This window comes from Sphaeramia orbicularis, chromosome 12, assembly GCF_902148855.1.
Source record: "Sphaeramia orbicularis chromosome 12, fSphaOr1.1, whole genome shotgun sequence".
NCBI lineage: Eukaryota > Metazoa > Chordata > Actinopteri > Kurtiformes > Apogonidae > Sphaeramia > Sphaeramia orbicularis.
The window spans coordinates 37,266,973-37,281,174 of record NC_043968.1 but is presented as its reverse complement, the minus strand read 5'-3'; the positions used below and the strand labels follow the sequence as shown (position 1 = coordinate 37,281,174).

General features: G+C 36.6%; 2 protein-coding genes across 2 annotated transcripts in view; one reads left to right on the top strand and one right to left on the bottom strand.

Moving 5' to 3' along the window:
- Positions 1–4,124, top strand: part of LOC115430025 (adipocyte plasma membrane-associated protein) — an 18,107-nt gene extending 13,983 nt beyond the window's left edge. The window contains exon 9 of the mRNA XM_030149897.1: positions 892–4,124. Coding sequence (XP_030005757.1) covers positions 892–1,104 — 213 coding nt within the window. The 3' untranslated portion in view covers positions 1,105–4,124. The remainder of the gene's footprint in view (positions 1–891) is intronic.
- gnsa (glucosamine (N-acetyl)-6-sulfatase a) lies at positions 3,353–14,202 on the bottom strand. Its single transcript, XM_030149896.1, has 14 exons — positions 13,886–14,202; positions 12,468–12,527; positions 12,021–12,227; positions 11,627–11,692; positions 10,277–10,375; positions 9,891–10,058; positions 9,669–9,751; positions 9,049–9,167; positions 8,625–8,728; positions 8,391–8,492; positions 7,975–8,085; positions 6,979–7,089; positions 6,706–6,866; positions 3,353–6,124 (listed from the first exon to the last, which is right to left on the bottom strand). Exons 1-14 carry the CDS (start codon positions 14,051–14,053, stop codon positions 6,049–6,051), a joined length of 1,635 nt encoding a protein of 544 aa, XP_030005756.1. The 5' UTR covers positions 14,054–14,202; the 3' UTR covers positions 3,353–6,048.

Genomic DNA, 14,202 nt, shown 5'->3' with positions numbered 1-14,202 from the left:
CACATTCCTACACAACCAAATTCTCTTTGAGAGAAGCCCTCAAAAAATCCAGATATGTAATTAAAAGGACAGGAATAAAAATCACAGTGTCTATTAAATATAAAGTTAATTTAAATTGATCTTGCTCATATATGTGACTATTTTGTAAAAACAAAAAAAAACTTTTTTTTTTTCAGATTTTTTTCACATACCAGTCAGATATTTCCCTTTTTCTGAAGTCTGATCAGATAAAAATTTTATATTTATCTTTATTACAATTGTTTACCACCTTCATTGTAATTGTGCTGTTAAAATAACCCAAATGATAAGGATAATCTTCAAACCTGCAACAAGGTCTTCAAGTAAAGATGCCCAAAAATGTGTAAAAATTTACAAAATTATTGACTTAGAACATTTGCAGATTGGAGATGCTCAAGTATGTATGTTACTTTTCTTTGAAGAAAGAAAACAGGCATTTTATCTTTTTTTAATAAACAAAATTTTCAGTCACAGAAATACCCTGTTACCTGTATAGTTAGAATAATCCTGTTTTCAGACACATTCCTCTTTTTATTCCTATTTATACACATCAATAATCACTTTTGACCAGGTACAATGATTACACACTGAGTCCCAGTTACACTTTATCAAGAATAAATCACATTGTCAAAATAATTTCATGAGAAGAGGTAAAAATAGTTTTATCAGGCAACAGTGTAATTGGCAGATTAATGGATGGTTGTTAAAGGAGTTAAAAATATGCAATGACAGCTCCATATTTATTCATAAATATATTTACTGAAAGTTTTTAATGCCAGTAATTGCCTAAATGTATTCCCAGTGTGAACACAGAGGTGCAAACCAGGAGCAGTGATCAGTTTAAGTGTGATTGAACTGTGTCTGTGTTTCTAGGTGATTCCTCTCAGCTGGTACAACGCCCTACTGCCACGCTACGCTCTGGTCCTGGAACTGGCGTTGAACGGGGAGCTTCTGGGAACCCTCCATGACCCAGAAGGTCGGCTCACATGGGCCATCAGCGACGTCTTTCAGCACCGAGGGAGGACTTACCTGGGCAGCACCGACCTGCCGTTCCTGGCCGTGGTGGAGGGACCGTGGGAGAGCTGATGAAGACTGGACTACATGTAGGAGCTTTCATTTTGACTCTGGACAGTTTGTGTTGAGAGCTACGATACTCTGAGAAGATCTGTGGTTGACACAAACACATTATGGTGGTCAGTCAGTGTCCACATCTAGATCAATGAGTGGAGGTGATTTCAGGTCATTCTCTGTTCAAGCACTGAAAGTAAAACACTAACTATGATAACATACAGCGGTGACATGGAAATGAAATGGAATTGATTTTAAAGGATTTTAGTGTTTTAAAACAACAGTAAATTGAACCCGCCTTGATGAAGTACTGAGAAGATTATTGGAATTATCGAAGTCACATGAAGTCATTTTAATTTTATGTACAGTGAGTAATAACTTGCCAAATGCAGCAGAGATAAAATAAGATGCATATGAAGAACAGAAATTATATGCAGAGGTTGTGGCAGTCTTCTTTTCATCGCTCTCCAGTCAGCCAATAGTGACTTGAAAAGGAAAATCCACATAATATCTCCAAAAATAGTGAACTGTCTCTGTATGCTTTGTGTCAAACAGATTTAAAGAACGATAAGAAGCTGACAAGAACTTGTTTTATTCAATTCACTATAAACTGTATTAAATTTCCGCAGTATCATGAATCTTTAGACCCTTTTTCTTTTTTTTTCAGTATCGAAAAATAAGCTTGGGGAAACTAGAAAAACTGAACTGAAGTTACATTACATTATATCACACTATAGTTGTGAAGCTGATTTTAATCCAGAGCTGGAAGGAAGACCACACATCTATAATTTCAGATGATATTATCTTTTTATAACAGTGTTGTAGCGTGTATGGGCTCATCATTTTCCATTCTAACTAGAAAGTCAGTAGAGTATATACCGAGGCCTTAGTTCACATTGTTAGTAAAAGTGAATAAAAAACTCTAGACTCTGCTCCTTCTTCTGGATTAATTTCATCGATTTGTACAGTGTGTGCTCCGTTCCTTACCATTCAATCAACCCTTAAAGACAAAACTTTTTCTGTGATTTTTCTCTTTATTTAAATTTACTGATTTATCACTGTCTATTAGTTTATCTTCTGTATTTGTGAGTGAAAACCACATTTTAGTTATATTTGCTGATCACGTTGATAAAAGCTCATCAAATTCAAAGGTTATTATATCGAAATGGAGAAAACTGAAGAAAAAGTGACTTTTTCAGGTTAATGTTTCATTCATTGAACACAAAACAACTGTCATTTGTCAAACTCCATGGATTTTATTGGTGAATTAATGTTACAGAACATGACCGTGTTTCCACATTCAGGTTCAGCCACCGATGGATCAGTTAGTTCAGATCTGATGCCAGTGAAAACCTTAGAAACTGCATTTTACCAGAATCCTTTCAATGTATTTAGAGGACTAGCAGTGCAAATGACACAACATTTTAGATCAGTAGATGTTTTGGTGGACAGCAACTGTTTAGGGTCTTTTAGGGTTAACAGTCAGTTGGTGCAGGAGTTTTTGTGTAATCCTGTTGAAAGATCATATGTTTATTCCTCTTTATACTTTTTTTGTATATGCAAATTGTAGATGTACTTTTCACTACCCGAAAACTTGAATTTGTTTTGACTGGAACTACATTAAAAACTGATTAGTCAATGTACAGTATAGAACTACTTTTTATTCATGCATTTCATAATCTATTGAACATGTTCCAAAGTGTGTGGCTTGTTGTCTGACATATAAGCAAATGATCAGTTGGATACATGTGGCTTATATATAAGAAATACATAAGGCCCCTAAAAATAAATATGACTTTTCCAGAAGGTGTTTGAAGGAACAAAACATAGACACTGAGTTCACATAGAATATCTGTACATCTTTGAACAGCAGAAGTCTTAAAGGGGATGCAGAGCAGCATGAGAACAGGAATATGGGTGGAAAATTCATTTTCATGAGTAAACAGCTCATTGGGAATTTGTCATTTTAAGAATTAAAACCAGAATATTCAGTGCATGCAAATGTAGTCACTGACTTGGGGTTGAGTTTCTTTTCCAATTCCCAGAGCCTGAACTGTGTACATGACAAAATAAGGTAAGTCATGGAAGGAGGTAAAATGTTAAAATAGTTTTAAAAAATTAAGTCCAGTATCAAACATGGATGTTTGTATTTGACTGTTTTAATGAACTTTACATAAATTAAAACAGGGCTTTAATATCTATTTTTTTTTCTGATGCATGTTAGAGAAGCATTTAAATGAAGCAAACAGGATGCAGGGTATATTGATAGATTGATAATTTCTTTATTTGGACAAAAACACGAGCCAAAAATACATCAACAAAACTATTCAGAAAAATAAACTAAAGATGCCAAAACAGCAAAACAGTTCTGACAGGATGGAAAGTGCATCAGTGAAATGAAACAAAGTGTTCAGTCTTACAAGGAAAAATAATCACATAGTGAATGTGGAGTCCTGTGATATTTCACCACACGACTTAAACCTCCGTGTTGTTGCATGAAACTTTCAATCAGTCCAGTTCTGACTCCACAAACTGACTACAGAGGAAGACAGAGCTGTATTATCCAACAGTAGTAACATTAATAACCAGGAAATCTGGATTCACAAGAAACAGATTGGTTTTCTGCCCAAAAGAAGGAAAAAAAAAGCTTGAGATTAAATTAACACTAAAAACAACTGAGTCTTGGACAACAAATGTTACACAGAGAGTTAAACATCACCTTTTCCTATAGTCAACATAAAACTTTGGTTAGTTGTTAATAATCTCCACAGATTTGACCAAACATTAGAAAATATCAGTTCTAGGCAGCTTCAGTCTTAAAATTGTAATATGGAAACAGACACAGAAAAACAGTAAAGTGTACAAAAATATACACAGTTTGCAATGTTAGCATAAATACAGTTAAAGCAAGTTAAATCTTTCAGTTTGTATCTGAGCCTTATGGGCTGGAGCATAAAACCAGATATGCAAGATTGTGTGTTCAGAAAAAATAACAGCTGTGAAAATAAAAGATAAGCATGATTAATATATTTGAGTTGAATTAAATCCTACTGTGGAAAAGGAGATGCTTTATGACTTGGTTTTCCTCTAATGAGGCTCTAGTGTCAGTTTTTACTTCTGTCTCTTGAAATTCTAGAGGAAAAGGATGACAGTAAAAAGTGCAGTGGCCCTGAGAGATCAATGGACAAGAGAGGAAACATGCAGACAGACAAGACACAAATTAAAAGAAGCCACATTATAAATATGAGAACACTGTAAAATAATAATAAAAATAAATAAAACACAGCAGATGCTACAAGAAGCACATGACAGTTCCATGAGATCCAAGAATGGGATAAAAACATGTACGTGTGTGTGTATTGTTGCCATTGTTTGTGGTTCATGTGTTCATCTGAGTGTTTCCTGTAACTCATGTATGATGGTAGAACTCACCACCGCATACTTAATCTTCATTAAATGTGATATGCACATTAGTGAATATCTGAAACCCTGTATAATTTTCCAGCATCAACGCTTAATAATTAAAGAAATGGCATCTGAAAACTTTATGATTTAAGTCTTTATCGCTGATCTACACTTTGGCATTAGTGCTGCAGCTGCTGTATTTCCTACCATGCCCTCCATCATTTTAATTTTGTGTTTGTCAGAAGTCTGTTAAAACAACAGGTGACATGAAGGTGTGTGTTTGTGTTCATGTGGTTGTAAAATTGACAGTATTTTGTCAGTACTGTAGTGTATGACATTGATCTCTGAGGGCCACTGTAAAAAAGACAACAATAGCGATTACAACCTTCATAAATTAAAAATATATCCAACATTTGCGTATTCTGTAATCAAACGCTCACAATGTTGAAAGTTAGGTTTAGTTTTCATTTAACCTGTTGACAATCAATAAAAACCAAATTAAAATCCAAAGGAGTCATTAATGGAAACAATAAAATGTTTCAGTTAAAAAGACAAAGTCATGCTTTAGAATGTAAAAGATAAACCAACTTATGATTTCTGCTCATTGTTTTAGAGTCTGCAGCACCAGAAATGAGCTGTAATTCAGTTTAATGTCTGTTTACAAAAATGTTCTTTAACTGTTAGACATACAGTCAGTCTGAAACTACTTTGAATAAACCAGTTTAATTTTGATGCTGTGGCCTGGGTTGTTGTTTTGCCGGTGCATCATCCAATGTATAAAATGTGTAATGGGTTGGAGGATTTCATGTTAAATATTGGTTGACGCCTCCATTTCAGGCACTATTTACTGTCCAGTTAATGTTTCCCTCTGCAGCTCTGACACTTGATTAAATAAACTCATTGACAAGCAATAATTTAAAGTAAAGGGGAAAACAAAAAGGGCCCTTTACATAAAAATAATTGAAAATTCCAGAAGATTTTCTCACCTCAGACCTACTGGAGCAGTGTTTTTCCTGTGAGTATCATTAGGATTTGACAGACCTAGTCATGTATTGTAAGTGATACTTATTTGGTGTCTGTTGATGGTCATTTAATGCTCCCAAAACAAAAAACACTTAGGCACCATGTGTTCATATGTAAATTAGATTTATAATGAATAATATCCTTTGCCAAGAACTAAAATGACCCATTTAGACATTTTATTTTTAGTTGTAACCAGGGTTGTAACTGATGTCATATGCGGCCAAACACTTGCAAAAATAATACTGGATTTTAATACATAGTTTGTTTGGCCCTTGACACCTCACTGTTTCAGGAAACAAACAACAAGGCCTAAAAGTGTAGTTTCCACTCAGAGAGGCCTCTTCTCAGTCTGGACGACAACAAAATGGCCCCCTTTTTCCCCAAAATATGGCCCTACCTGATCCTGTCTCCCTCCACAGACTGGCTCAGGAGGCCAAAAAACAAGGCAACAACAGCAGGGAAGGCTGAAGTCAACACACAGTACAGCCCTTCTTCCTCTGTGACTCCATCCTCTTCATGATTCATCTGTTTGTCTTATTTCATTGTTTGCCGGAGTCTGTTGAGCCGCCAGCTGTGGCCGATAAACATCTGATGTGGATTGAATTTATACCTGGAAAAAATAGGCAATATTTGTGTTGGAAACTGCAAAAACAATCAATTTATTTTATACATTCTTAAAAATGTAATGTTTAGTTTACCCACTTATTTCCCTGCTCTCTTTTAAAGCAAATGTAGTACAACATTTAGAGGCTTGGTTGTGTTTTCTATCAAACTCTTTAATGCAAATTTAATGTTTTTTCCAAGAAAAAAACAAAACAATTTTGAACATAGGAGGCAATATGAAATACTATACTTAACCCTGTAGCTTTATAGGAGGCTCTATCCAATACTTAGAACCTGTTTAATGCTTAACAGCCAAATGAGTGTAATATGAACAGGAAACCTTTTCAGGGTTCCTACAGGTTTCTACAGGTTAAATTCAAGACCTTTTTCAGACTATTTAGAACAGATTTTAATGCCTATTTCATGACCACTTCGAACCTGTTTAATGCTTAACAGCCAAATGAGTCTGATCTGAACAGGAAACCTTTACATACATGTATGAATAAAGTACAGATGATAAACAGAGCCCCTCCTAAAACAGTCGCAGATACTAAAATGAACATACAGACATGGGAACACTGAACAAACCTTGAATCATACACCCCGGGTGTCCGACACGACTGTCCAGAGCAGGACTGCAGCATCATCAGCCGACGGTTCATCTTCTCCAGCACTTCCTGTTCGATGGTCTTTGCGATGTTGGTCAGCTGATAGGGATCTGCTGTTACGTTATAGACTTCTACAAATACCTACAGGCACATCCGCATTATACTGTTAATTGGTTTTGTCGTTTGCCTTCATTTACAATCTTTACAAGCTAAAACAAATGTGATGCCAAAGTGAAGCCACTAGTTCCCATACCTCATTATCGTCAAACTCACAGTACTGTAGGTTGGCTGATGGGGCGACAGTGCGGACACAGGCATAAGTGTTGTTGTAGGAGTCTTCACACACACAGTCTGGGAAACACTCCTGGAGAGGAAAGATGTATATGTAATTCATTTAATTACAAATTACACACAAAAAGTGAGCAGAACCTTTGCTTTTGGGGAATTATTACACTTAAGTTATTCAATGTACACAGCCTGACCAAAAAACACAAATACATACATGTGCTTACACACATATTTTGTTGAACTTCCTTTAGCTTTGATTATGAGACAGATTTGTGTAGAGCTGCACGATATATTGTTTGAGCATCGTCAGTACAATGTACGTGTGCACAATAGTTACATCGCAGGTCCTGCAATGTTGGAAGTAAATGAACTCAACGTGTTCTCATCTAATTTCAAGTGTACCTGACACACACTGCGCGCAGCGATCCACCAATTACATTCAGTCTTAATCTGTTTGCTGAAGCAGACCACGCCCCTGCACAGGGAGTGAGTCACTGGTAACAACATTGAAAAATGAGCAGCGAACAAGAGAAAATCACCGAAAACGAAGACTTGGTGCCAAAAAGAAAAGCAAGGTCAGTTATCCGGAATTATTTTGGCTACAAGAAGGATAATATTGAAACACCTGTTCTGTGTCGACAGTGCCTTGCACCTGTTGCCACAAGGGGTAACACAACTAATTCATTTGACCATTTATGACGGCACCACACAGCTGTTATATCCTCCTGAGTATTTTTTTCATATCGCAATATATACTGCAGGGTTAGAAAAAAAAAAAAAATCGCAATGTCATTTTTTTTCCAATATCGTGCAGCCCTAGATTTGTGGTGTTATAAATGTTCATGTGCCAAATGCTGTGTTTTACATATTCATGTGTTATGTTGTGTTTATGTTTTACTAGAAACTTGGTGTGTAATATATACTGGACTGAATCTGTGCGTAGTGGAATAATGTTTTGTACCGATACGCCGGGTCCCAGCAGAGGACAGGCAGGGTCAGACACATTACTTCCTTCTCCTTCATACTCCACCAGGATGTCTGTCCTCCAGCTGCTGCTGTTCATCTTCCCCTCCTGGTGGAAACAGGAGTCAACAAATGTAACTGCGTAACTTGATTTCAGGTCATAATGGATGGGTTCCTTGCTGATTTTGTTAGAGATTTGAAGCGGTAACTATTTTCTTTTCACTATATTACCAGTTTGGACAGTTAATTTGATTATTATTGATTATAAGGGTTTTTTTTATTTGAATATGGTGACATAGGATGATAAGAAGCAGAATGGAGAAGGGAACTGTTGTCCAGTTGTTGTTCAGATCCAAAACTCATTAATCCTGACTTGCACTAGTTTATTAGATTGAAAAGTAAAGGTCTTCTAACCATTATGGGCAGGAAGGACATGCCATCCATCTGAGTCTTGTTGACACTGTACCCGGCAATGTCCAGGACTGTTGGACCGAGGTCAACGTTGGCCACCAGCACCTGACAACAGGAATTCATCAACTTCAGTTAGACTAAGACTGCAGGGAGACACAGAGCTGAAGCAGAGGAGCATCACAACACAGGTCTACTTCAGGAAGATTTAGGTTTAGGTAAACAAAGATATGTGTGCACCTGACTGGTCTGGTTGGGCTTGATGTTTGGGCCTCTGACCATAAGAGGAACTCTGATATCAAACTCATAAAGCTGCCTTTTATCCAGAGGAAGAGAAAACTGACCTGGAGGTGAGAATAAAAGGGTTACAAAGCTACAAACACTCAACACTACTTCACAAATAGTGGACAATACAATCTGGATTTGCTTTAATTGGAGAAAATTAATGGAATTGCATTTTACAGTGCATTGATACTTGAGTGTTTTATATTCACACACCAGTGAAACAGCCGTTAGGAGCAACATAAGTGTCATACTCAAAAAACATCCCCATGTGGACTGGGATTGAACCATCAACCTTCCTGTGTGAGGACAACCTGGTCAACGTCCTGACCCACAACTACCCCCCCCCCCCAAAAAAATATGAAAATACCTGTGCATTTACCTGTATGGTAACCGTTGTCAGAGGTAAAGAAGATGTAGGTGTTGTCGAGTTCACCTCTAACCTCTAATCTTGTCACTATTTTCTCCACTAGGTCATCCACAGACAGTAGAGTGCGCCACCTACAGGTCAGAAAAACAAACACAATGAAAGCGCAATGATGTTAATCTGATTTTAAGAAACACAAAGAGATAGAATAGGTTGACATGGAAAGCTGTACCTATATCTTAATATAATTCAAGTAAAAGAAGCAGAAACACTCACTGGTTGATTTTAAGTGAAATTATAAATATATAATACAATACTGAGACAGATGGTATGGTTTAAGTGTCTCCTAAGCTCGGTACCAAACACAGTATTTTCTGGTGAAACAGAACAAAGACGCTCAACTTCTCTGGTCAGTTTATGTGTATTAATGCAACTGGCGTTTACAGGGTTAATTCACTCAGTGAAACACATCAACACATATCATCTTGTTAATCATTTGTCAACAACTAGCCACAATATAATGAAAGTGGCCCAAATACCTTAATAGATGCTGTATTTTACACCTTAATTTCCACAAACGTCTATGATACTTACAAAAGACAAGAGAGTAACATAAAAGAGTTGAAAACACTGACCGTTTCCTGAAGGCATCATCCAGAAACTGGACAGAGGAGTTGGTCATGGGGGTTTTAGCCTGTCGGATTAACCAGTGTTTGTCCTAACGAGAGATGAATAAAAGCATTTTTCAAAGATTCAAGCTTTACTGAGGCTGAAGTTACAGCAACTTAAAGCATAAGGCATACTTTAAAAACTTCTTAACGTGACTGCCACTTGGATTCAGCAGAGTAGCGGCCTACCTTCCCATGGATGTTGAAGTTGGGGTCTCTGGGCGCCTTGGTGGTGTTGAACTTGTCCTGGTACTGGGGGGCTGCTGTCCAGGGTGAGTGGGGGGCTGGGACAGACACCATCATGAAGAATGGCTGGTAATTGGATTTATACTGAAGGAAGTCCAGAGACATGTTGGCCTGACAGCGAGAGAGCAAACAGTCAAATATAAAACTGAATTTTTAACGAAATAAAAATCACTTAAAATGAACAGACATAAAAAATGTAAATGATTATGTAGCTCTGTATGTAAAAGTAATGAATGGCTTGATCAGTGTTTTAAGTGATATCAACTAATGCATGTTCAAACTAAAGTCTGTACAATAATAAGAGATGGAAGGAGTTGTACAGTTCTCACCAGGACGTCTGTCAGATAATCTTTGCTGTAATTGGCTCCATGTTTCTGAGCCTTCCCGTTCACTGACAGAGTGTAGTTGTAGTATTTTGAGTTCTTCTCCTGAAAAATTATGCATAGTGTTAATATGTTGCAAGAAAAACTTGTATTTTACGGGGTGGACATTTTCTAGGTTTATATTCTATGTTGACCATTTCAGCAGAACATGAATTTAAACTTTTATGACTTCTCAAGGGTTTCATAAGTTAGTCTCATATTAATCTCCTTGGTTGTAGAGTGCTTTTCCACTGTGCTTTTTGTTAAAAAGCTTCAATGGAGCTCAAATTTTTTTCAGAGTGAAATGATGCTTTAGATATATGTTTAATTACAATATTGTGTTCTCTTACACAAGTATTACACCACCAGCAGATCTGTTTTCAGAGCCATTTCAGATGTGTTGCTTATGCCACTAATATCACCTGAGTTCATACATGACTCCAAATAAACATGAGGATTCTCTACGTTTGCTTCCCCCATACAGTGCCCACTTGCTCAAACTATGATTCAATCTAATGCAATAATGTCTTACAAAAGTTGACCTAGAAGTGGCTTTCACTGTAGGTGATATTTGTTTCAGTGTAACTTTACAGAATCCAGTGTTAAAGCATAAACAGAGTTATTGAGATGAAATATGTAATTAAATTACAGTTACTGATTAAAATATATTTAAAGGATTCATGAATATATGTAATTTTCAGTAAAAAACAAACAAACAAACAAACCATATGCTTATTATAACAAAATAATAACATTCTCTTTCTTTGCATCATTTTGCTTCCTCTTGGCAAATGTCCATATATCCTGGGTAAGCAAGTCCAGTGGGACAGATTAGAGTACGACACTTAGAAGAATATGTCTCTGGCAGTGTCTAAAATTACATACTAATATGCTAATTAGGATATGAAAACAGTGTGCCTTGGAAGATATATTCTACTGTTTATTTACACAAAAGTATGTCCAATGTCTGTTTAGTTTTTGTATATGTGGTACATAGCAAGGCATTTCACAGGACCCTATATACATCGACAGACTTCCTGACAAGGCAGAACCTGCTTGCTGATTTGTGATACGATATGCTGCAAGGTCATGAGACCAGTCTGTGCACCAGTGTTTATTCAGTCAATAACCATGACGATAACCTGGTCCGCACTGCTTAGACTACTACTGCAGCTGCTTTATTAGTCTGGCTCTTTCTGCAGTGATTAGTTACATGACTAAATAAAACTTATAAGGTAAACTGGATTCAAGTTACCCTCAAGAAAAAGCCACTCTGAAAGGATGTCACTAGGTTAAAAATTAGGTTGTTGGTCTTACCAGTCCAACCCAGTAGCTCCAGCCTGGAGGAACGTGCTCCACCCCACCAGCGTCAGAGTGCCCATACTGAAATGCACAAACAGTGACGTCAAAAAGGTTTACAATGACATGTACACATAGAAAGACAAAGACCTTTATCTTTTCCTGTCTTTTTAGACAAAAGCCTAACAGTGAAAAATGTACAGTGCAATTTAGTAAAAAGGAATTGACTCTCCTTTTGATGTGAAATTAGCAAATGAAGACAAAACACTCCTATCAGTAGTGCAATCATTTTTAACTTCCTTCATTTCTCAGATAACCGCAGTGTTTTATAGGAAAAAAAACAGCTGCTTGCACAGTCATTGAAAACCAATGAAAGTTGAGTTCACAAATACAGAGTCCAACTGTGGCTCACCTGGTTGAGGTATTTCCCAGCGAAAAAGGTCTGGTAGCCAGCGTAGGCCTTCAGCAGAGCAGGAAATGTTTGGCCTTCCTCACTCTTCTGCCAGGCTTTACTGCTGCAGTTTCCTTCTATGGTGTTGTTGATGACACGGTGATTGTGGGGGTATTTACCCGTCAGGATGCTGGCTCGACTTGGGCAGCACAGAGGGCTGGCAACAAACTTGGGTAGAGCAGAAAAATGAACACAGGAAAATGACTAATTTTTAAGACGCAAAATGTTAGAGACTTTATAAAGCATTTTGACTACATTAACAAGCATATATTTATAATGAAAATATTAAAGAAAACAAAAAATATTAAGAAAATATCATCTTTCAGCCCCCCAAAAAATGATGCGGGATTAGACATAATAAGAACAAATATGAGAGGATGTGGGTGAATAATATTTAATGATACTTACTGCATTTGTAAAGGATATCCCTGCATCTCCTATTAGTTTTTTTGTTTTGTTCAGGGGACTCTGAAAAAAATGACACATAGTTGTTAAATTTACAAATATCCAGCATTACATGCGGAAAGTGGCTTGATCCACAGAATATGACATCAACAGTTCTTATAAGTAAGTGATTTTTTTTTTCTTTTTTTAGCAGAAACTTTCAAGGCTCAATCTGAAAACCTTTACAGTAAAAGCCCACATTCTCAACAGTTCCTTGTAAGATTCTGCAATAAGTAGTCAGGCAACATACCAGATACAGCTTTGAAAATGGATATTCTATCCTTGTGACTTCTTGTTGAATTGTATTTTCTGCCTCCTTTGAGCATGTTGATGGAACCAAACCATTTTTTCTGGAAGCTGTAATAAACAGCTGTTTCACTGATTCCAAGTCCAAGTAATGAGTCTTTCTGTGCCCCTCTTCGTAAAGCACCACAATGACTGTCTTTCAATCATGCAAATCTCTTCTCTTGGTTAAGTTATGAATTGCTTTAGATGGTCTTTACCTTGTAATTGTAGCTGATGCACATGATAATAGTGGTTCAAAAATGTTTCTGATCATCTCATGTCAAATTTAGCAATTCAATTTGAACCATATTTAATGTTTCTATACAAGACTAATGGAATGCCCTGCAAAGTCATATCTATTATAAACTGCTGCAATTATTTAACCATCTCAATGAATTTCTGACAAAATTATCAAAGCTGAAGGATTGTTGTGAAACATCTAATCAATAGATCCATAGCTGTATGTGCATAGAAAAACTGACAACATTTTAAACTGGAAGAGACTATAATCTGCATTAATATTAATCAACTACTGTTTATATATATATATATATATATATATATATATATATATATATATATATATATATATAATATTCAAATGTTATGTCATGACATCTGATGACATGTTATGGCATTGTGTCCCACTGTATACACTGTTTCTGCAAATATTCCTTTTTAAAAGACCACAAAATATTACTGTGCTGAAAATATTTTGATGTTTAGACATATGATGAAGATATATGTATCGAATTACAACGATTTCAATCATTGGATCTTGAATACTACTGAACAATTCATATTTTGATATTACATTAGACCTTAAAATTGGATGGATTCTGCAATAATAACTTATGTTTAAAAAGCATAAATGGTTTTGAAGGTTTTATTGAGGGTTGTGAAAACAGACTGGACCAAGTGATAAGTGGCTGCTGACTGTGTAAGATGCCTAAATGATGTGTCTGACCAGGAATGTGGGCAGTCAGCTTGATCACACTGGACTACACGTCAAGTTAAGACCCATCACTGCAATATATTAAGGCTGAACGCATAATGTCACAACTCTTATGACACATATAACGACCAAAGTTACTGACCAGACCCCCAATAGCGACGTCCAGGTCGTCGGTGAGAATCAAAACAATGTTTGGTCTTCGGTATGATTTGGCAAACACTCCACTGCTCAGGTCGCTAAACAAAGTGACGCAGATTAGGAAACATTTCAGCAGCGTCGACACACAGAAGCGCCTTGAGGACATTTTCATAATTCCGTCATTAACAGCCGTAGCAGTCCGTGTCTTCGCTGAGCTCCGAATCTTAAAACAGCGTGAAATGTTGTTACAGTCCTTTACGGAGAAAAAAAAATACGGCACAGACTCGGCCCAGTTTCTGACTCAGTCACTTCCGTGTTCCA